General features: G+C 38.2%; 3 protein-coding genes across 4 annotated transcripts; all 3 read right to left on the reverse strand.

Annotated features, from left to right (window-relative positions):
• Nucleotides 1-1,400: 1,400 nt before the first annotated feature.
• On the reverse strand, nucleotides 1,401-7,692 carry LOC133709448 (uncharacterized). Of its 2 annotated transcripts, none has more exons than XM_062135196.1 (16): nucleotides 7,399-7,692; nucleotides 6,564-6,887; nucleotides 6,352-6,480; nucleotides 6,061-6,268; nucleotides 5,749-5,895; nucleotides 5,421-5,495; nucleotides 5,104-5,175; nucleotides 4,602-4,673; nucleotides 4,420-4,491; nucleotides 4,251-4,322; nucleotides 4,090-4,161; nucleotides 3,703-3,774; nucleotides 3,224-3,367; nucleotides 2,666-2,737; nucleotides 2,174-2,320; nucleotides 1,401-1,916 (listed from the first exon to the last, which is right to left on the reverse strand). In XM_062135196.1, exons 2-16 carry the CDS (start codon nucleotides 6,768-6,770, stop codon nucleotides 1,732-1,734), a joined length of 1,746 nt encoding a protein of 581 aa, XP_061991180.1. In that variant the 5' UTR covers nucleotides 6,771-6,887; nucleotides 7,399-7,692; the 3' UTR covers nucleotides 1,401-1,731. The 2 variants fall into 2 exon arrangements, with proteins under 2 accessions (XP_061991180.1, XP_061991188.1); XM_062135204.1 differs by having other exon boundaries at nucleotides 7,533-7,691.
• A 1,410-nt stretch (nucleotides 7,693-9,102) lies between these two features.
• Nucleotides 9,103-17,109, reverse strand: LOC133709460 (protein S-acyltransferase 24). The gene is made up of 13 exons (XM_062135214.1): nucleotides 16,598-17,109; nucleotides 16,197-16,337; nucleotides 15,316-15,428; nucleotides 14,722-14,801; nucleotides 14,474-14,637; nucleotides 13,890-14,028; nucleotides 13,698-13,797; nucleotides 13,343-13,400; nucleotides 13,058-13,135; nucleotides 12,864-12,962; nucleotides 10,357-10,435; nucleotides 10,100-10,248; nucleotides 9,103-9,771 (listed from the first exon to the last, which is right to left on the reverse strand). The coding sequence occupies exons 1-13, from the start codon at nucleotides 16,901-16,903 to the stop codon at nucleotides 9,370-9,372; spliced, it is 1,908 nt and encodes a 635-aa protein (XP_061991198.1). The 5' UTR covers nucleotides 16,904-17,109; the 3' UTR covers nucleotides 9,103-9,369.
• Nucleotides 17,110-19,707: 2,598 nt separating this feature from the next.
• On the reverse strand, nucleotides 19,708-21,907 carry LOC133726933 (phosphopantothenoylcysteine decarboxylase subunit VHS3-like). The gene is made up of 3 exons (XM_062154572.1): nucleotides 21,666-21,907; nucleotides 20,368-20,426; nucleotides 19,708-20,272 (listed from the first exon to the last, which is right to left on the reverse strand). The coding sequence occupies exons 1-3, from the start codon at nucleotides 21,780-21,782 to the stop codon at nucleotides 19,948-19,950; spliced, it is 501 nt and encodes a 166-aa protein (XP_062010556.1). The 5' UTR covers nucleotides 21,783-21,907; the 3' UTR covers nucleotides 19,708-19,947.
• Nucleotides 21,908-23,057: the final 1,150 nt, after the last annotated feature.

The following is a 23,057-nucleotide window of genomic DNA, read 5'->3' on the forward strand; positions in this document are numbered from 1 at the left end:
AAAATTATGTATATTAAAAATAACAAGGAACAGATTGAAATTTCAAACGTAATTTTGAGAAAACACAAATCTTGGATTATAGTATCTGCCTTCCATCGGGATTATTTTCCTAATTACTAAACATCTATATATATAAGGTAAAAATGGATACAATGCCATTGCCCATTTGGCCTTTCAAAATATCTTGCTAGATTAGCATCAATGTACATTATCTATATGCTGGGAAATACATGATTACTTGCGGTGTATGAGAATTTATATTAATTGAGTAGTAGTGCTAATTAAGATAGGGCGGTCAACATTAGTTGAAATCATGATTGTTTTGATGATATATATATAGACTATCCTAGAGAAGAAGAAATTTGAAACGCGTGACAAATCTCCTCTTGAACTTAATTACGAGTTTTAATGATATCCAAGCAATGATAAGCCTGCAATTAGCGTCAGAACTCATAAATCTATGTGTTATACCTGCTACACCGACAGATCATAACCTGCAGCCCGGCTGTTGATAGGAAAACTCCAATCCATGCAATAAAAACTGAGCCGCTGTTAACTTTGGCAGATTTGGTGCTACAAAGTTAGACAGGGATTGCAAGTTAGTAAAATCATGTCCCCTAGTTCAAAGTCCTCTAGTTTGTTCTTCAACTTTCACAATAAAATCAATACTCCACGTCTCCACTTGATTCATAATCACAACAAACCCCAAACTTTGATGTTTGCTAGTTGGATCCCATCCCGCTTGAAGCGGCATGCAGATAAATCACAAGAAGAAGCCTATTTAGAGGTTCGGATTGAGAAACAGTTATGAAATTGTTCAAGCAAGATAAAGCATCCATCTTTATTGAAACAAATGGAGTCCGTGCAGATCGTAATACAAAGATATCAACTTTGACACAAGATTAGACTGTTAAATTGGGAACAAAAATTTTGGACTTAGCCCTCATATATTTCATTTCATTCATTCGCTCGAAAGTTTATTTGCTTGGATGATGAGGGTGTAAAGCTAAGAAAAATGTTTTTATCAGTATTGTATAGGGAACAAATGAAAATGAAGAAAAAAAGTTTTAGCCGCGATGCGATGTGATCCGGTAAAGATGCAACTCTTTGATAAGACACTTTGTACTACTCACATGTTTGTAGCTGAGTATCTTCTTTACCAGTCGTTTCGGTCGAGTATTTTTTTGAATACACTTTTGTTAGGTTACTCGTTTTGTATAAAATGTTAACTGTTTCAATAGAATGCAATAATTTCCCTTTTGTATTTTTTTGTTATCATTTATTTACAAACACAAATTTCGCAGCAAAGTGCGGGTATAATTTCTAGTTCTAGCTAAACAAGAACACAAGCTCTAGGTCATGATCGAGATAATGGTTGAGAAACACCCATACAAGCTCTAGGTCAAATACAAATTGAGGTCTATAGATTATAATGCGTAACATGAAGCATCAATACACCAACTGCACTATAAAATTTCCCAACATCATTGTGCTGCAAGCACAATGTGTTTTTCATAAACATAAAACATTTACTTAAATATACAATTGTGCTAAAGAGAGAGAAGCTCGGAAAACTGACATAGGCCATATGTACAATAATCAACTTTGATTTTCCCACCCAGAAATTCTGGCCCATTTATATTTCTATGTGCAATTATTAACCTGTACAAGAAGCTGTCCAAGCTCTAGACAAAACAGTATCCTTTTTTAACAAAGCTTCAAGCCTTCAATCTATTCTGGTCGAAAACTTACAAGATTAGGGAGGGCAGCAAACTGTAGCTTCCTGATTTCAGATGCAGTCACCTTACTGGACTCCAAGGTTAAGGAACGTAGATTCTTCAAAGGCTTTAAATACTGCAATCCCTCATTGGTAATGCGTGAATTTGAAATGTTTAAGGACACCAATGCAGTCAAACCTACATTTTCAGAGGAAAATGAATGTGAGAAGACCCATGAATGTCAACAAAAGAGATGTTAAATTAAACGGTTTTAACATGCGCTCCACTAATTGCCCAAGGGGCTGGAATTTGGCATCAGTTGCAACAAATGATCCCGGAAAAAATACAGCAATTGCCCACATATCCCCCATGCCCCCAATGGATGTCTAATTCAACGACAGTATAAGGAAACCAATTATATTGACCAGAAATTAAGATTATGAAGCTGAATCTACCAGAAATCACTTCCAAGGATTTATCAGTCAAGTTGCAGTTCTGCGACAAATTTAGCCATGTCAGACAGACAAGATCTTTGAGATTCTTCACACCAGCATCAGTCAATCCTCCACCACATATTTCAAGAGATTGAAGGTTCTTGAAGTCTGTTTGCACAGAAACACATAAAAATCTAATACTTCAAAACGAGAAGATTACAAGTTGCAGGAGCAAGTGAACATGTAAAATCAAATTTCCCTTTGAAGCACTGTCAATTTCATCAAACTGAATTAGGAATGGAACAGGAGCAAACTTGACAAATATTCTCTTCCTACCTTCGAGGTTTCTAAATAGGGTTGAGTATTTCACTTTTTTGTTAAGAATAAGGTTTCCTACGCTCAAGACCTCAGTGAATGGAAAGACGACCAGAGAAAAAGTACATTCCTAGGCAAAGGAATGAGAACTTGTTCTATAATTAAAATGAATATCATAACACAATTCTTATAACATACGTTTTAAAGAGTTTGCTCCAGAGTCTGAAATCCGAGCGCCAAAGAGATCCAGATGTGTCAATTTTGTAAGACCTGCAGCAGTACAAGAGCATGAAATACTGGAACAAAAGGTCTGTATCAAAAATACAGGAAGCAAAAAGATTATAACAAGATTCAGAATGTTGGAATTTTGATGCCAAATATGTCTAAAGTTTGCTCTTTAGAAGAATATGATCAATTTGACTGAACTAGTTGCTTAAATCAAAGTATGGCTTTGTCAACAAATGACAAAGCTATAAGCTCAAGGGCTTAAAAATCCTAAGCATAAGCTACATGACATGAAATACCGAGTGCTCACATGAAATGAAATTATAACAGCTAGAAATCTACCCTTCTAAACCTAAATGTACTGGGCAATCGCATGCAAGGGGAACAATGTCCAGAATCCAGATCAGTGCTTCGCAGCCAACACAGATCAGCACAAACACGCAAACATGTTTGTTCAACTAAACAAACTAATAGCCTTGCAAACTCTTGCATCCAAAGGAACTGCAGAATAAAGTACATCAATATCCATACCTGTAATAGCTGCAAGTCCAGCATCAGTAATTTGGCGAGCATCCAGATTAAGTGATTTGAGAGATGTCAGTCCGGATAACTTTTTCAGACTACTGTCAGTTACCAGGGTGAACGACAAGTTTAATTTCTCCAGATTCTTTAACCCTGGAAGTTGCAACAACCACACAATCAAGTGAATCAACTAATCCTTGAAAAGCAATGCATCTGGGAAACAACACGATAATAAGAACAAAATACTACACGTGGATGAGCTGACAAAAGAATATTTCACACTGCTATAATGCAAACAATCATCGCAAACAAAAAAGACATGCATATGCTCAATAGAACAGAGAAATGCATGAGCTGTTGCTAACTGGAAGCCACTATAAATCCAATTAGGTCTGAAGAAGAAAAACCTTCAACAGCATATGACCCATAGAGTTGCATAACAATTAAAACAAGAATACAGCCAAATGCAAGCAGGATGCAATCCTTACCTGAGAGATGACGAATCCCATTGCTTCCAACTTCAGTATCAGACAACTCCAAATTCTTCATGAGTACAAACCCTGAATACAGAAAGAACTAAAATAAGATGGTGGGCACGTTCAATAACAGAGATAACAAGTTGACACCAGGAACTTTTAGTGCTTGGTTAAAGTTATACATAGTGCTTGGAGCGTAAGGAGTGCCAACAAAAATGGTTATATCTTTATCTTTTAAAACACACATTTCATTTTAGATAAAGAACAGGATCGCAATTAAAAACGCACATTCCTTATATGCTAGTGTTAAAACAAAGCACCAGTTCTCCATTTCCATTCCAATTAAAATTTTGAAACAAAAACCAGATGTAAACAATATACTATCATCTCATAGTAAACCTGCCAAGTTTGCAAGCCCCTCGTCACCTATCTTACAAGAATCCAGGTTCAAGCTCTCCAAATTTGTCAAACCTGCAAAAAAAGATATTATTTAGTTATTTATCTATGCCAACTATAAAAACATATTAGATGAAATTATCTAGAGAGAGAGAGAGAGAGACCTTTTAGATGCACCAAACATGCATCTGTGATACTGTTGAATCCCAAGCTCAAAACCTTCAAGTTTGTAAGGCCTGTGAAGCATCATTGGTTTGGCAAAGTCAAAATTACCAACTAATCCAGCCAATTGAAAACAATAAATAAAAGGAGCAAATGTCTATAATCTCTCACCAGAAAACTTATCACATCCTTCATCAGATAAACTGCATCTGTTGAGATTTAAGTAAGCCAGGGCAACAAGAGCTGCAACAGAAATAATTCATTATGAAGATACTTAGAATCCTTCACTTCTTTTTTGTAGGGTAGTCTTAAAGACAACTATGCGTGCTAAAGTCAATCATCAGAAAGCAAACCTGAAATAGATTCCAAACATGCAGAAGTAACATTGCATCCCTCTAAGTTCAACATATTAAGCTTCTGCAAGCCTGTCATGCAGAAAAGAAAACCGAGCAACTGAATCTAAGAGACACCAGGATAAAAAGAAAATATGAGGGATAAACCCAAAGAATCCCGAAATTTGATAGACTTAAGTAAAGAAAGCTAATCAGTATGATAATGCCAGTCTCTAAGTGCCAGATCCTTTTCTTTATAAAAAGGGAACAACAGCAGTTGCTGCGGCTGGACAAATTGAGCTAAGTTGATAAATTTCAACAATATATATTGTCTCTATAGAATAGGTATTTAGCAGGTAGTGCCACTATCCTACGCTTGATTGCATAATATAAGGTTTATGTCTCTCTGTGTGTCCTTACATGGGTCCAACACTCACATACAGATAAAGCACAAAAACTAAGGAGAGGTGAACAATTCAAATGTTGAGGCATCAACATGACAAATAGAAAAGATATGGAATACCTTTCAAATAAGAGATTCCAGAATCAGTAATGTTGCAGTTAGATATCTGTAATTCATTGAGGTTTGTAAGCCCTGGGAAATGCAGAAGTGTCTAGATTAGTTGATTGAACAGTGACATTGGGCAATTAAGAAAAAAGGGGGAAAAATAGCCAAACAAATTCCAGTCTACAAGGAGAATCCTTGAAAATGAAAAAAAAATCTTGCAGCATCCTCTTTCAGAGCAATCATTCTGAGCATAGGGACATTTGAACAAGCAATTTGCCAGCAACATGACCATTGTTATTACACAAGAACACAATGACCTATAAAAAATGTACCTGAGATGGCCTTTAAATCTGAATCTGTGACGCATTTACAACATCTAACATTAAGAGACTTTAGTTTCGTCAAACCTGCAGAATCATAACTCAAATGAGTTTAGGAACAAAATCAAAAGTCTATGGCAAAATTCCACCACTACTTTCAATTCTTGTTGCCATAGAAAATATGGCCAATAAATATAAAAGGAGACGTATCTAGGTGTTCACTTAAGGTGACAATTATGAATATGATGAGAAGTTTTGTTTGGTCAGCTAGACATAATATCACATTTTGAGCAGAAGATACAAAACCAAAAGAATGGAGACAATAAAAAGCAGGTTAAACCTTTAAGATGAACAAAGCCACCATGAATCTCTGGACACCTCTCCAAGTCCAACTTTTCTAAGTTAAAAAGGCTGGAGAAAGTGTGCATCCCTTCAGCACTAATTGCACTGCTCCTTTTAAAACTCAAGCATTTCAAATTTGAAAGACCTACAGCCAAAGACAAAAGTAATCGCATTAGGCAACAAAAGAAACTCAATATGGAGAAGTCAACTCATACAAAACTTAAATGCACAAGCGTCCTTACCAAAAGGAAAAAGATTGATGAAAAACATTTAGCGAACATATGACAAGACTTAAAAACAGAGAAATTACCACTGATGTGCTCAAGTCCATGTTCTGAAACATGGTCACAGTAATTATAAGTTAATGATTGGAGGTTCGAGCAGTCTTTTAGAAGAGCCAATCCAGCATCTGTCACCTCGGAACCAGAAAGATCAACAGATAGTAGAGATGAACCTTGTGAACAGATGGCATCCATCCAACTATCATTCACAGAAGGGTATTCGCCCAAACCAACATCCTGTAATTACATATAAAAGTTTACTAAACGACAAGCTTTTTCCATACCTTAAAACTTTTAACCATCAACGGGCACACATTTACCTCAAGAGCACAATCTCTAAAAGCCTGGAGAGAATCATGAGTGAGAGATTGGGAACAGACCAATTCATTAAAGATTTGCTGACTCACATCCCTAGGCAGCAGCGAAAGCGAACTGTATTTGTCAATGTCCTGCAAAAGAAATGCAAATATAAGACCAGAAGTATCTAAACCGCCACTGAAGGATATACAAATACACAAGCTAAAGGAAGTACCCGGCATATTTTGGAAATGCATAATTCCAAGAGAGATGGGCAAATGCCTGCTACTCCTGGAGACTGTTCTACAGTGGAACGAAAAAATGAAGTTCCTAGCCATTTTGAACTGCTACTTTTACAATATCTTCCAGACACTACTCTACTAACACCGCCTTCTTCAATGACCGGTTGGTCTCTCTTTCTCGAGCAAATACCCCCCATCATCAAACAAATGAAGCTGATTATCAACTAGCCTCACGAATTGTGCCGAAAAATCACATTGCAGCCCATTCTAGCTCCAGAATAGGCCTTCATGTGCCGTGAACTCCACTCCACTCCACACTACAAGCCAAAAGAAAACAAGCAATCAAAAGAGATTCGCACAATAAATATAAATTTAAAAAAAAATGAGCACATTAACAAAGATGATAAGGGAACACGTTAAACACTAGCCAAACAAACAAAAGAGACAAAAAAAAAAAAATCTACCACTGTTTGAGCACAAAAAAATAAAAATTTGCTAAACCAAACCACAGATATTCATTGCTTTCTGCGCGCATCGAAAATTGCTGTTTTCTTTTCTCATACTGAAAAAAAAAAAAAAAAAAAAAAAAAAAAAAGCTCAAAAGCCTGATCAAAATTGCAGTCTTCTTCTTCGCTTTCAGTTCCTAACTTCGTAACTGCGATTCCAGAAACTAAAAATTGAAATTGATTTCGGATAACAAATAGAAACTGATGGAACAGTATCAGATACAACGATCAATTCTCAATTCGTTTGAATTCGATACAAAATCTATGACCGGAAAACTAAACCGATACAGAGAAAAAGAGAAAACCGAGAGAGAAGGCTCACCGATCAACCAGAGAAAACCAGAGCGAGAGAGAGAGAGAGAGAGAGTGTAACTGAGGACTGGGGCGAGGAAGAAGAAGAAGAAGAAGTGAGGTGGTGGGGAGAGAGAGGGAGAGAGGGAGAGGAAGAATCACCACCTGAAATATGCCACGTGTCCTCAGGCGCGGTTGGTTGCGTCACACTTTTCTACTGGGGAGACTCTCTCTCTCTCTGCTCGTGATTAGCTTCTAGTCCTTGAAACAAGGACGATGGTGCGGTGCTGGGAGATGGAGATAAGAACAGAGACTAACTGTGGGTCCCGCTAGAGAGAGAGAGAAAGAGGGGGGGGGGGGGGGTTCCTTTTCGCCTTTTCGGTTTTTATTCGGCGGGAAAAGCAAGGTATTGCCGCGTGGAAGGGGAGACTGGATAATTAGGCCTATTACAAAACGGCAGCGTTCTGGATTCTGTTTCTCAAGGGAAGGGATGGTGAGCTTTTGGGAACGAATCATGATCACGAAATTGTTGAAATATCAGCATGGGGGGCAATGCAGTATAGAATCAATACTGAGTAACCCATCACAGTTATCACACATAGTGAAACGGAATTGTATAGTTATATTAGTGGGAAATTGAACCGTCTGATATATATATATATATATATATAGTCTAATCCTAACTCAATTCTCTATCTTTCATCACCGTTAAGGCCACGTTTGGTTCGCGGAAATAAAGCATCAGGAAAGGAAACTTGTTCCTTTCCTGCGTTTGGGATGCAAAAGGAAAGGAAATCGTTTCCTGAAGGAAGGGAAAATAAGGGGGAAAGTGGTTCCTTCCAAATCTCAAATGAATCACTTTCCTCCCTTATTTCCTTGCATTTATTACTCACAACATATTATTTTATTACATTATTTACAAACTTTTTAACAACTTTCCTGATAATTTTCCTTACGTTACCAAACATCGGAATGGAAAGTTGTTGGGAAATTTCATTTCCCTTCCCATGGGAAAGACAAATGAATTACTTTCCTTTCCGTGAACCAAACGAGAATTGTAATCATTGCTTTAGTTATTGATTTCATGCGTAATTGTGATTGGTAGATCAAACGTGTCACGTGTTATGATCATCCTGTTAAATTTTTCTAATGATTATAAATGCTTGTGGTTGAATTTTATGGAGGAGTAAAGTGTGTAGCAACATAAGTGATGAGGAAGAAAAGTAGAATTACCTTACAAGAAATGCTTTTCCTTTTTTCACCACAATTTGCAACAAAGTATTGGAATAATTATAGAATCATGGGAGCGATAATGATGATTAACAATGATGGTAACAACAAGGAAACTTGCAAGAAACAAGTTGCTCAATTAGTATATAATAACTTGCATGAATGATTAGCAATGTCATTTTCAGCCTCAAAGTTAGTGTTAGGTGGAATCATGAAGTGAACATTGCATTTGGATAGTTGGATACAATTCAATTTAGTTTTATAATGAGCTTCCAATTTGGAAATGACTAAGCTTTATAGGTGGATTAGCAGAAGCCCCTTGTTTTCATAGTACTACTACTCACGAAGAGTCAAGTCAGAAATCCATTGCAAGTTGATGAAACTTAGGTCATGGTGTCAAAATCATGACCTTTTCTGAATGCAATATTCCTATTCATTTACTACCTAATATTAATATTAAGCATGATCAATATCACCCTCAACATCATTAAAGAGATTAAACACCTTGAAAACAAAAATTAAACCTTTCCATTGAGCAAAAAAGGAATGGTAACCTGGATTTGCAAACTACCAATATATACATCAGCTCTGTTATTCACAGTCACACTTCTTTAAGTGACTAATCAAAACTGAAAAAGATCGATTTCAACAAATTTGGAGCAACTTTCGTATAAGGAGCAATAACCAATTAAATTACAAAAGCTGAAAGTGAAGTATGATTATAATACAGAAGACATTTTCAGCTACAATCAGGCCATGAAAAATACCATCACTAAGATACAGTAGGTCGGGAAGCGTTCCGTCCAAGGCCAAGACCCAAGCCTACCGGGACATTATCCGTTTTTGGTTTACCATGATTGTTATGGCTGCAATGGGCAGAATGAACATGACCTTGATGTGCTGATGCATTCGAATTTACGTTGATTGCAACATGACCATTGCCATTTGTGTGGTGAGAATGGGAATCCCCATTCATGTGCCTCATACCAGTCCCCTCAGCACGAGTTGATTCTTCAATCAATTCTACATCTTCATTGTAGCCCTTGATTAAGAAATCTGTGCAATTCTTCTTCATCCCATGATCATATGGGTTTCTGAAGCGACCACCTGGCCCTCGAAGGTAGTTATAGCGCATTGCATTTGCCATTTCATTAGTTGTAATATTTCGCGAGATCTGTGACAAGAGGAACACTTGTGAAAAGAACAAAATTGAATCTCACCCAATATATTGTTACAAACCCCTTTACACGTAAAGATCAATATCCCCACAACAGAAGATTACAGAAGCTGAAAGGTAACACCACTTAACAATACAGAACTGAAAGAAAGAAAGAAATGCTACATTATTAATGTTGAACTTTTTTGTAATCATTTAACAAAACCTTTTCAAAAATGGAATCATTGGCTAGAGAACGATATCCCATTTAAATGGTGCGAGAAAACTTTTGGATCCCACAACTTTTTCTTTTAGTTATTTATTTTATGATTAAAAGAAGACTTACTTGAGAAGCTTGTACAACAGTCAAAACGGCCACACCGAAGAAGAGGAAGAAATCAACAATCAAAAATGATATAGCACCGATATGACTTGTACCAACATGATTAAGCCATGCTCCAAATGAAGATGGACCGAGTGGATCACTCCAAATTCCTGCAATAATTAAAGCATATTCTTTTAGAAGAGGTCACAACAAAATGCTTGTACACAAACATGTTTAAGCAGGAGATACTTCAGTAGAGTCGGCAAATTGGAACATACTCGTAAGAGTGACTCCTCCAGTAGTCAACATTGCCAAAACTTCAAGAACAAGGAAAATAAAGAAATCCCATTTGTTTTTCTGTACAATGATAAGAAAAAAGTCAGATGAAACTATCGTAATATGAAAATGAGATTATATAATTATCAGCTATCCATATCAGGCATAATGATGTTTGATATCAAACAAACCGGAGATCTGCACCCTCTAGTCATAAAATATCCTTGGACACTCAGTACAAAAGAACAAACCAACCACACAGCCAAGAGGTGCATGAAAAGGATATAAAACTCCGAGATCACTCTAGACCCCATTATGATACTTAATATCTAAACAACAAATCTTATATTTTGTTTTGGGAAAAATTCACCAACGGTGTCTGGACACTTAGGGGACTTTCAGAATGATACCTGAACTTACAAAGTTATCAATGTGATACCTGGACTCATTTTTTTGTATCAACATCATACCTATGACCAATTTCCGTAACGGCTCCGTGACGGAAATTGGCCGTAGGTATCACATTGATACGAAAAAATGAGTCCAGGTATCACATTGATAACTTTGTAAGTTCAGGTATCATTCTGAAAGTCCCTAAGTGTCCAGACACCGTTGGTGAATTTTTCCCAATTTTGCACGTACGATGCACGTGAGTCACTTAATGAAGACAAAATGACCGATTTACCCTCAAATTCTTTCTTTCTTTTCTTTTCTTTTTTTCTTTATTCTTCTTTCTTTCTTTCTTTCTTTCTTCTTCTTCTTTTCTGGTTTCTTCTTCCCCTGATTTGAATCATCAAGATTCAAATCATCTTGCTCGTCCGATTCCTACCGCCGATCGCCGATCAAACACCGCCGCTACGTCTCAATCCACCTTCATGCACCACAGATGTTTCTAGTTCCCCCAACTTCAAATCCTATAGCAAATTGAAATTGTGCATTGAGGCTTCACCACTCACTCCGAGTTCATCCCCGCGCCGTCGCCAATGACTTGACCACTACAACCTCCACCACCGCACAACAATGTCGTCCTCCGCTGCTTCTCGATTGGGTTTGGGGATAAGGACTGCTTCTTCCTCCACCGCTAGCAAAATCGTGGAGGCACAATGCCACATTCTAAGGGCCACCGACCGGAAGGACCGCCACAGCAAGGTTTGCACCACCAAAGGCCCCAGGGACCGCAGCATCCGGCTCGTCGCCCACACCGCCATTCAATTCTACGACATGCAGGACCGGCTTGGATACGACCAGCCTAGCAAGGTCGTCGATTGGCTAATCAAGATAGCCAAGGCCGCAATCAACGAGCTTGACTAGCTGCCACCGTGGAACCCAAACTAAATTTATGTTCATACAACATTTTCTCCGACGAGGCCGATATCCGCCGTGCAGGACACGCAGAACGTGAGCCTCAATTTCTCGATGGTGGAGGCTCCGAGTTCTTTGTCTACTAATCGGCGAGGCACAATGGTGGGTAGCAGCGGAGTGGCGAAGCTGGTGAATAAGAACAGCTCGAATTTTCTGCAGGTGAGGATGGTGTGGAGGCCGAAGTTGTTAATCTTTGTCTGCCTAAAATTGCCTCTGATCGAAGTTGGGCTAGAGGCCAAAGTTTTCGGCTAAACCGATGAAGTTGCAGGTGAGGATGGTGTGGAGGTGGTGTTGCATGTCGGGAACGAAGGAGAGGATGGAGGGGTGGGATTGGAGCTGTGATTTGAGAGTGGAAGGCTGGAGGAGTCTGAGTTTCTGATCAATGGTGTATAAAAGGGGGTCGGAGGAGAGAACGAGAGTGGTGGTGGTCAAGTCATTGGCGGCGGCGGCGGGGATGAACTCGGAGTGAGCGGTGAAGCCTCAATGCACAATTTCAATTTGCTATAGGATTTGAAGTTGGAGGAACCAGAAACATCTGTGGTGCATGAAGGTGGATTGAGACGCAGCGGCGGTGTTTGATCAGCGATCGGCGGTGGGAATCGGACGAGCAAGATGATTTGAATCTTGATGATTCAAATCAGGGGAAGAAGAAACCAGAAAACAAGAAGAAGAAAGAAAGAAGAATAAAGAAAAAAAGAAAAGAAAGAAAGAATTTGAGGGTAAATCGGTCATTTTGTCTTCATTAAGTGACTCACGTGCATCGCACGTGTAAAATTGGGAAAAATTCACCAACGGTGTCTGGACACTTAGGGACTTTCAGAATGATACCTGAACTTACAAAGTTATCAATGTGATACCTGGACTCATTTTTCCGTATCAATGTGATACCTACGGCCAATTTCCGTCACGGAGCCGTTACGGAAATTGGCCGTAGGTATCACATTGATACGAAAAAATGAGTCCAGGTATCACATTGATAACTTTGTAAGTTCAGGTATCATTCTGAAAGTCCCCTAAGTGTCCAGACACCGTTGGTGAATTTTTCCCTTTTGTTTTCCATAAATTAATTCTGGGCAATAATTAAAAACTAATCCAAAATTATAAAAAAAAAAAAACGAAAAAAAATAATTCATTAAGGTAAATGCACCTTGCCAATGCAATTGGATACCCAAGGGCAATGGTGGTCAAATTGTTCAACACAACGGTCACAAGTCGAACAGTGCTTTGCGCGAAGAGGCCTGACAATCTGATGACAATGTCAACAAATCATGTTAGAGAATAATCTAAGAAACTAAGTAAGATGATTGTATATAAGCTACAAAAATCAGTACTCAATGGCACCTTGCAAGTTGCACAGAGCTGAGACCAGTTACCAGCTAGCAAGGCTGGATTATTTATCTCAATCTTCAAAAGAGGTTCCTGATTAAACATAATAAAAAAACAAAATTAAAAAAATCAGCATCTTGACCTAACCTTCAGGAACTCTAAACATGGAGTGCATTATAACTATCGTTTCTTATATTATTAACTAAGCCAGGACTATTATACATGAGTTACATCATCACAAACTTCTAGCTAGAAAGAGGGTGGGGAGAAAATAAAAGAGAAAAGGAAGATAGTACGCACATCATCTTTCATATTTTGTGAATCATGGATATTCATTCGGATGTAACCGGGATCTTTACTGCAATAAACAAAATCAACCAAAAGTTTAATTAGGCGCCAGTCCTCCAGTGCTCCACCATATATCATCTACACATTAAACCATAAATATGCATGGTGATAGAAGAAGAAACGAGAGGAGCGGGAAAGGGGGTGTGGGATGCAGCCCATCAGTAAAAGACAGAAAAAATGATGTATTTATGAATAAGAACTGACAACACACCAGCCATTTTGAAAGGAAACTATTATGTCTAACATGATATCAGAGCCACTGATAAGGCCTGTAATTAGCATCAGAACTCATAAATCTGTGTCATACCTGCTACACCGATAGAACATAACCAGCCCTGCAGTTGCTAGGAAAACTCCAAGCCATGCAATAAAAACTGAGCCGGCTGTTAACTTTGGCAGATTTGGTGCTGCAACCAAGTTGGACAAGGATTGCAAGTTAGTATAATCATGACTGCATGGGCACATAATGAGAGTTTAATATAGAGCTTAGAGCAGATACCCATTATAACAGAATGAGTATAGGTCACAAGGAGCACAAAGATTATACACCAAAGTCCTGGTGCAAGTCCTAGTTTTGAAAGTTGTCCAAGACGACTGTTCCCATCACAACGTTTGTCCAGCAGCCTTCGAGCATTCCCCTGCAAAAACATATTTACCATAGCATGTAAGTTCTTGCTAATCTGTCAGTTAATACTTTCTAGTTCCTTAGCAGAACTGAAATATGTAAGATCATTAATATCAAACAACACAACCCCCAATAGGTGTGTATATATGTCTCAACCCACAGAAGAAGCACCAAACTACAAACACACACACACACTAGCTACTTTTAAGGAAGTCAGAAGATAGAAGAACCATATTCGGAAGAGGAAAACAACATTAGTAATGTATGCCATTTGTTAATCAAGCATTTTTAAACAAGAAAAAGGGGGGAAATCATTAACAACACAATGAATCATCACGTTATTAAACGTACGAGAAGTAAACCCTCAACATGAGAGAGGCTTCGAAAGAGGAAGTCAACGAACATACAAGTAACAGTACTATCCAATTTTAAAAATGTTTTGGTTATGGAACACCTACAAGGAAAAAAGCAACTTGTCTGTGGTTTTTATCAGAAGCAAGTTGTGCTGGTGTAAGGCCAGTGTTATCTGTAACCATCAAGTCCTCCTTTTTCCCAGCTTGTACCAAAACTGTGCATGCCTCCAAGTTACCCCTGATAGCAGCCCAATGTAGAGGAGTGCAACCTGAAGTTACACAGATTAAACAAAATTAATAACTATTGCATAATAGGTGAATTACACAAACAATGGAACATAGGTGATACTTACCCTCTTTATCTTGGCGCCCTCTATATGCATCCAGAAACAAAAGAAGACGTATACAATCAGCAAAACCTTTATAAGCAGCCCTAAACCCAAAAGAGAAAAAAAATGTTACAAGGCTACCAAACTAGGTGAAACTGGCTAAACAAGCTTTGTCAGTAGGCCAGAGGAATGCAAAGTCTTTGACTAAATCTTTTCGACAAAGACACAGACCAAACAGGCATTACATTTGAGGATTGAGAGATATATAATCAATCCACTATTCAGAACTGCAGCAATGCTATTAACTGTACAGAACATCGACGGTTTATGGAAAGGAAAGAACTTCTTGCACACAATGATTTTCAAACAACAAAAGGTAGAAACTAGAAAGATAAACCAATCATTTAAATGGTTTTACCAAAAGATGAATCATATGTGATATACTAGGAAATTATTAGGTTTGCCTTCGGAAAAAAAAAAATGAGAAGATGACGATTAACATGTTGGACTTGAATTGGTGATAATGCCATAGTCACTGTTTTAGATTCCTTATAAATAAAATAAAGTAAAGAAATTTAAAAAAATAAAGATGAAAATGTAGTCAATGTTTTCACATACCAGTGCAAAGGGCTTCTTCCATCATTATCAGGAACATCAGGGTCAGCATTCCATTTTGAAACAATATGGTATAGGAAAGCAGTCTGACCATATTGGGCCGCAACATGTGTAGTCTGTGATCATATTAAATTTGCCAGTAAGACTAGCATGTTTCAGCCAACTATAAGTCAAAATGGGTTATAGACTTATAGAAAGCTTTTCTGTAATAAACCAAGCCGTGCAGGATATTAAGAAATTGACCTGTCCATTTTCAATTAAATACTAAACTCATAGTTGTATCAGTAAAAGCCAATTGCAAATTTTCACTATGACTTGCAAGGTTCAAAATTTAGTGAGCAAAGGCCTTGACCTTCATTCCAACTTGCTCTAAGAAATTTTGAATCATCACTATACACTATCAAGATCACTCACTCTATAGTGCATAGTGCATGCTAGCTTTGACTTTGAAATGGTTATGAGCCTCCACCTAGCAATTGCAGGTTCTTAAGATTCGTGTTTTTCCACCCAATCCCTTAGTTTACAAGTCCATAATGTCTTTTATAATTCTTTCCATTAACATTAGTTCATATACCAAAGCATTTGTAGTCTTTGTATCAAATGTATCATTCCCTTTCCACAGAACCTACATAAAATGATTTTTCCCACAGATATAAATTCTACCCTACACCAAACCCACATGGCAATATATCCCTCATGACTAAGCTTAAAGCCGAAAGCTTAAACTTACCAGCAGCATATGTTGACCTCAAAATCTATAACTCGGGAACAACTACTTAAACCTCGCAGATACGAATGCATATATTGCTGTCACAATAACTAAACAAACACAAATGCACATGCGGATGCTTGTCTGTAAACGTAAACCAAAAGTAAAAACTAACCTGATAGCCATACATATCACCCGCATTCACCCTCGCACCCTCTTGGAGTAATAGCTCCGCAACCTGGATAGCACCCCGCACTGCACTCCAGTGCAATGCCGTCTGCCCCGCATGGTCCTTTGCATTCACATCTCCTCCATGCTGCCATTTAAGAAACACATAACAACCCGGTGTCACCTTACATTTCTTCCCTTCCAAACAATAGACACTAACAACAGTAAAAAAGAAAAAATCGGCACGAAACAAACCCAACAGCAAAAACTACCTAATATCAATCCCCAAAATCCTAAATGTCAAAAAAGTTAACATCTTTAATCAACAAAGTAGCACCGAAAGCTTCATATTCATTCATCCAAATCTCAAATTTTTGAGCTTGATCAGAAGAGAGAGTGAAGAACAACCTCTATAATATACTGGGCGGCGGCAGTTCGGTTGTTAAGGGCGGCCCACTGGAGCGCGTAGTAGCCCAGCCCATCGGTCTCGGAAACCTTGCAACCCTCACACTCCACCAATCTCTGAAGCTTCTCCAAATCGCCGTACGCCGCCGCCGTGTACACGTCGTTTCGCAGACTCTCCTCCCCAATCCCATTGGCTTCTCCGCCGCCCGAATTGACCGAACCGGCTACCGCCGCCGCCGCCGCTGCCGATTCGTGATCGCCGCGGGTTTGGACCTCGTCGTCCTCGACGACCTCGATCTCCGACGACATTTGAAGCCCCAAAAAAGTCGTTGGTTTTGGTTTCTGTGAAGGATCAAGTCCGCATTTGGGGTTGGTTGACCTTTAATCTGGAATAAGGGGGAATGCAAGATTCTGAGGGATTTCGATTTCTAGGGTTTTTCTACGAAGCCGGCCATGGTTGACTGGGAAGAAAGAATCCTTTCTATAGAAAAGCCAAAGGATTTGCCTATGGATTATCAGTACTAGCTAGGCCAAATTTCTCTGTTTGGGTTATATATTTTTTAATATTATAATTTCTATTTATTTTTTTATCATTGTTACGTCAGCGAGTTAATAACGCATCCATACCGTCAGTATTTTAGAGCGAAGGTATTCCAGCAAAGTCAGATTAATTCCTCGTCACAGCAGGTGCATGAATCCGAAAGTTCTTCAAATTTACTGGTCACAGACTGATGGAAATTGAAATTCAAATACTGGACATAGAGGTTTCATAATAGGTCGCTCGACCCATATTACCGCAACATGTGGTTGTAACTACTATGTTTTTTAGTGTTATTGAAACTGATTTTAGAGTTATCATCACAATTTATATGGTTCACATTCCAGATCTTGATCTAATTTCGCTGGATTAATCATGGGTACCACCCTCAATATTTCATATTCATTCATATTCATTCAAATCTTTCATTGAAATCATGGCCCTAATATTTAATGCAGTGATGTTTGTTTATGAATAGAAAATAAAGTTGACTTGAAGTCTTCAGCTTGAGACTTTTTAAATAAAAAAATTTAATTTTTTTGAAAATCAACCGTGTTTTTTATTATCGTTGATTTATGGAATAGAAGCGTGTTTCTTTGAATAATTAAACATACCCATCAGTGGATTCAATGTTCTCCCTTATCAAAAGCTTCATTTTTTTTTTTTTCCAAACTTACGCTTAGAGACGACACATGTTTCAATTGATTTAACGCTAAACTCAATGGCTAATGTTGGTAGGGTTCACCCCAAACTTACTCGTTGCATGTATGTGTGACATTGAATAAAGGATAGTCATATAAAGCAAATCACTTTGAACTAGGAAACATTCTTACTCATCCAAACCAAAAGTACGTATCAAAAGGAAAATCCCAAATAAACTGTTATAAAGTTAAACTTTTTACTAATGATAAACTAGAGTAATTGCATATTATTATTCTAATACAATGGCTGCTAATGCTGCTGCTTTGTTTGTCTTTCCTTTCAACACAGGATAGAACTATAGAAGGAAGAAGTGGCCGGCCGGCTGAACACGGTCGAGGCACAATCTTGAACAGATTGTTGCATATATGGCACTGCAACAATCTTTCCCAACGGGAAACTTGTGACGCAAGAACAATGGAATTCATGCAATTTCTCTTGGCTTGTGCTGCTCAATTAGGGGTTTCTTTGATGAACATGTTCATGCTGCAGCAGCCTTACCTAGCATCATTGTCATCGGAAGTTACTTAATGGCTTAATGCAATAGATGTGATTATAAGCCTGCCATAATCTCACGCAAAGCATTTGCATGGATTTGGATTTCGATCACAAGTACTATAATACAAATGAATGCGTCAATACTCGTATTTTAATACGTGTTCAGTTAGCAGCCTGCATATTAAAATGTGTAGGATCGAAGAATATGAAGGCAGAGATTACCAACCACGTCAAAACAAATAAGGAAAGAGATTAACACAACACAACTAAGCAGAAGATTTGATTACTAATTGATAAACATACGCAAATGGAGAAAACAAACCTAACTGATGATATGATCCTAAAACCAAAGAGCAAGAAAACAAAAGAAGCCCTAAAAGTCTAGCCCCTATTGACCTAAACTCGAACATGACCACTTTCTTATGCTTTGTTTGAGCAATGTTTCTTCAGCAACATAATGTAGAAAGGGTTGTTGAACTTGCTGAACACAGTGGATGCACAATCATCGTCAGCATCGGTGATGGCCCTGCAACAAGCTTCTCCAATGGCCAATTTATGGCTAAAATAAGCTGTGTAAATCTCATGGATGCAAGTTCGATCAGCAGAATAGAAAGATGCAATGCAGTTCTGGAAATTCCGTGGCGGGTACGTAATACCATAGCCTCGGTGGGGCTGGTTTCGAATTCGCTGGCCCAGCAGCAGCCAAGCCTTGTCCGAAGGCAAAGAAAACAAGCAAGACCAGCAATGCAACAGCTCCTTTCTTCATCATCTCTGCTTAGTAAGTAAGAAGCCAAAACTTTAAGTTCTTTTACTTGCAAACGATGTGAAATGAGATGATTAGTTGTTAAGTTTGTGGGGACTGTATGTAGGCGCATGGAGAGGAGGACTGGTTGGTTCCAAATTCATCAAGATAAATTGAGTTGTTAATTGTTATCCAAGATATCAATCATTATCGAGTAGAGATAAGAAGTGATGAAGTATACAAAAGTTCGTGCTTATTATCAGGACAAAGCAAAATTATGTTGGGACTTCGAAGTTCAACAGAGTTGGTGCCCTAAAGAGCAATTTCAGATAAGGCTGACTGTCCCAGTATCCCTTATAAACTATATGTAATTGTAAATTATAATTACTATTGTTTGGGGATATTTACCATCAAGTTTTTTTTTACTGGCCACAAGTTTCAACTGAGGCAGTGATGGCAACGTTTTCAGTAGATTAAATAAGCCACCTATTATCGGAAATTCTTAGCGCGTCGATAGTTCACATATTTTTTAAGAAGGGGTCGAGAGGAGAATAAAACATTAGAGCGAGAATGTGGGGATGGCTTTGCTAGAACACTTGTTACCAATGCCTATTCAGGTCCATAAACAAAGTCGAATAGGAACGTAATAACCATCGAACACATCAGAAGAATGTTAATAACACTACATCAAAGAGGTCTACTAATTTCATACGAGTACACTGCAGGTACCATAGATAATCAATGACATTAGAGGATTCATCGAGAACAAGGATAACAATTTCTACACTAGCAAACTGACACACTAAACTCAAATCACTACTCCATAACTCTGACCTAAAGCAGAATGAAACTAGGACACAGGATACAGCCTACTTCTCACTTCCTCTTTTTAGCAGGAGGCTGCGGAACCTCCTCCTCCTCTTCTTCCTCTTCTTCATCCTCTGCATCCTCATCTTCATCATCATCACCATCATCATCATCCTCGTCATCATCGTCATCACTTCCTCCATCACCATTGGCTTCAGGCACATCCTCAGGATCTGCATCTTCCCCTTCTTCGCCTGAGAAGTCCTCATCTCCTGCGTCATCTTCATCGTCAGGCACATCATCATCATCATCTTCCTCGTCATCTTCTGTGTCACTGGCATCTTTGTTTTCCGGACCAGGTTTTTCCAATTTGAATAGTTCTTCAAAAGGAAAGCTGCAGAAGGGAGCAACACTAACCCACTCAATTGAATTTACCCTCAAAGGCCCAAAAGTGCAAGTACAGGATGGACAAAATAAGATTTCTATTACCTTCCGGCGAATGCAGCTAATTTTGGCGACACATTGATATCATTCATCAGCGATCCAGTCTGAAATAACCTCAAGAAATGTTAGTGACATAGTATACAACGAGAAAGATCAACAACTATTAGATTGCTTTCCATTTTCTCATATACTCCCATGGAGACCCTAATCTAAACAACTTGGGCTTTCAAATACATGTTAATCAGACATATAAACTGTACAAGGAAACATTTTCATGAATTGCTTTCAATAGTAAATACGATACAGAGCCGCAAGAAAAAAATGGTGTTGGAAATCAGGTTTGAAGATACGGCACATAATGTGGCAGGGAATAGCCGGTAAAACACCAAAACTTAATCAACAACAAAATAAAGAATAAAATAAAAAAACATCAACACTAGGCTTACATCACTCAAGAATGTAATAAAACAAATAAACTTTAGCTCTGAACTACAACTACCAAAAATTTGGTCCATCTCAGATCTAGTACTAAACCTAGCCATATACAAATAGACATGTAGGGACCAAGTGGCTGATGTTCATTCAATATCTGAGAAGCTGAGACGGAAACACCATTTGATACTAAATTTCTAAGATTTAGAAAAGAAAAAGGAGCAATATCTTTCAATAACATTATGAACTTGAAGAAAACAGGGTATCAGACAAAGATTAAAAACAATATTGCAAAACCGAAACAAATCTAGAAACCAAGAGCAGTAGGACCTCCAAAGCAAAACGACCAGGAATTAGTACTAATCAGTAACAAACACCAAAGAACAACTCTTATATCAGCATAACTGTTTCAACAAGCAAGAAGAAATCAAAACTCATCTGAACCATACTCAACTTATGCATATATGATACAAGGATGTACAGAAGACCCCACATTCTTCAGCACAGTTTTGAAATAAGTAGAGGTATTAAACAACACTCAACCCTGGAAGCCCCAGAAACAAATTGTCTCAAATCACCCCAGAAATCTACAGATCAAGGTAGTCCACATTCTACAAAGCTCCCATAGTTCAGCAAAGCCCTGCTATTCCCAAACAACCAAATCCACAAATCCCACCCCTTAAACTTATCAAAACCCAATTTTCAGAGCTTAAATCCCTAATTACACTACCACAATCCCTAACTCCAAAAACAAAAGTTCAGTACTAAGCACAAGATTTCAAACAGCAAAATCCCAACAAAAAGCATGAACCTTTAACACTCAAACCCTCACACCCAAGTCAAAATCCACCTCAAAACCCAAAAATCACAACAAAAAAGAGCAACATTTACAGAGATTAGATGCTATATACCGCCAAGAGCAACAGAGCAAGAGAGTTGTGAGCAGCAAGAACAGTGTTGACCACCATAGCTTCCAAAACAGAGCCGACCCAGAAGCTGTTTCTCTCAGAGGAGCACAAAGCCTCCATCTTTTGAGCTCAGAAGCACAACCCACAATGCAAAAAATCTCAGAGGTGATAGATAGTGTGTGTGTGAAGGGTTTTCTGGGTTTGGGGCTAAAAGGGTTTGGTCCGGTTAGGGTGAACCAATGTGGGGTTTGGGTCCGGTTAGGGTTTTCTGAATTAATTATTTACTTTGCTATTGCCACCTCCAGTTATTTTTGCGTCCACACCCCACAGTACTGTAAATAGGTATATACTTATTTTATGATATACTTATTTTCATTTAACTAAAACGACTAGTTTTATTGATAGCCTCGTCAAAACCATACTCGGAAATATATTATGAGCTGGGAATTATAGTCATTTTCAAATTATAGCCGTTGAATCTGATGATATTTGATTTTTGGCTTACGGAATTTAGCCTACTGTGGCAGCACTACTTTTTGTTGGTAGGCCAAAAAAGCATATTAGAGGGAATATTCTGTTTTTGGTAGGCTAAAACCATTTGGCTTTTAACCTACCATGGGAGATGCTCTTTGGGAAGGGAAGGTCCCTAACTCCTTATTGGTAAATGTGGTGGCAGTAGTACAAACTGTCGTGGTTATAGTGTTTTTATTGTTTGGGCAATTTTGGAAAATCTTGGGGATCTCGGACCACCTACATAATAATCCACTTTTGGAAAATAATTGCGGAATAATTGAGCTTTTATTTTCTTTCTAAATCCAATATTAGATGCTTGACACAAGTCATGACTCATGAACATGCATCATCATTTTTTTTTTGATACAATGAACATGTATCATCATTGGTAATCATTTGGTTTGATTTCATGAGATGCTCAATGTATCTAGTCCCTTTTTGAATATTTTTTAATATGATATGTGATTGAAGTCAATTACAATTTTGGGTTTCCAAATTTTAAAGGGATATATTAGATATGTTGGAGATACTAATTGATGATTAATTGCAATGCAAGATAAAACCTAGCGCGGTCTAGGGTTGAGAGCGAGGCTAGGGTTTCATCCACCTTTGAAATTTCGACATCGTGATGGCAAAAGCTATGGTGGCAAGATTGGCAGCAGTGCTGGCGTTATCGGACTAAGCGGTGGTGGACTTTAGTGATGTAGGAGCGGCGGCAGTAACTGGTACTTTTTTTTTACCTGGTCTCGGGAGGATGATAATGAGCAAGGCAGGGAATGAGAAGAAGCCGTCTGGGGTTTACCGGATCGACTATCGATCACAACCTTAGAAGATGATGGGTTTTTGTTTCGTTTTCAACAGAGGGAAAATTGTCAGTGCATC

The sequence above is a fragment of the Rosa rugosa genome, chromosome 1 (genome assembly GCF_958449725.1).
Source record: "Rosa rugosa chromosome 1, drRosRugo1.1, whole genome shotgun sequence".
In the NCBI taxonomy this organism is placed as follows: Eukaryota; Viridiplantae; Streptophyta; class Magnoliopsida; order Rosales; family Rosaceae; genus Rosa; species Rosa rugosa.

Coding starts and splice junctions, on each gene's coding strand:
- LOC133709448 (XM_062135196.1), bottom strand. CDS start 6,770: ATGATGGGGGGTATTTGCTCGAGAAAGAGAGACCAACCGGTCATTGAA. Junction 3,368..3,702: donor TGGGATTCGTCATCTCTCAG/GTAAGGATTGCA, acceptor TGCAACTTCCAG/GGTTAAAGAATCTGGAGAAA. Junction 1,917..2,173: donor ATCCTTGGAAGTGATTTCTG/GTAGATTCAGCT, acceptor CTGAAAATGTAG/GTTTGACTGCATTGGTGTCC.
- LOC133709460 (XM_062135214.1), bottom strand. CDS start 16,903: ATGTCGTCGGAGATCGAGGTCGTCGAGGACGACGAGGTCCAAACCCGC. Junction 14,802..15,315: donor GGAAGAAGCCCTTTGCACTG/GTATGTGAAAAC, acceptor TTTTGGGTTTAG/GGCTGCTTATAAAGGTTTTG. Junction 10,249..10,356: donor TGGAGGAGTCACTCTTACGA/GTATGTTCCAAT, acceptor TAATTATTGCAG/GAATTTGGAGTGATCCACTC.
- LOC133726933 (XM_062154572.1), bottom strand. CDS start 21,782: ATGGAGGCTTTGTGCTCCTCTGAGAGAAACAGCTTCTGGGTCGGCTCT. Junction 20,427..21,665: donor TTGCTCTGTTGCTCTTGGCG/GTATATAGCATC, acceptor AGGTTATTTCAG/ACTGGATCGCTGATGAATGA. Junction 20,273..20,367: donor TTAGCTGCATTCGCCGGAAG/GTAATAGAAATC, acceptor TCCCTTCTGCAG/CTTTCCTTTTGAAGAACTAT.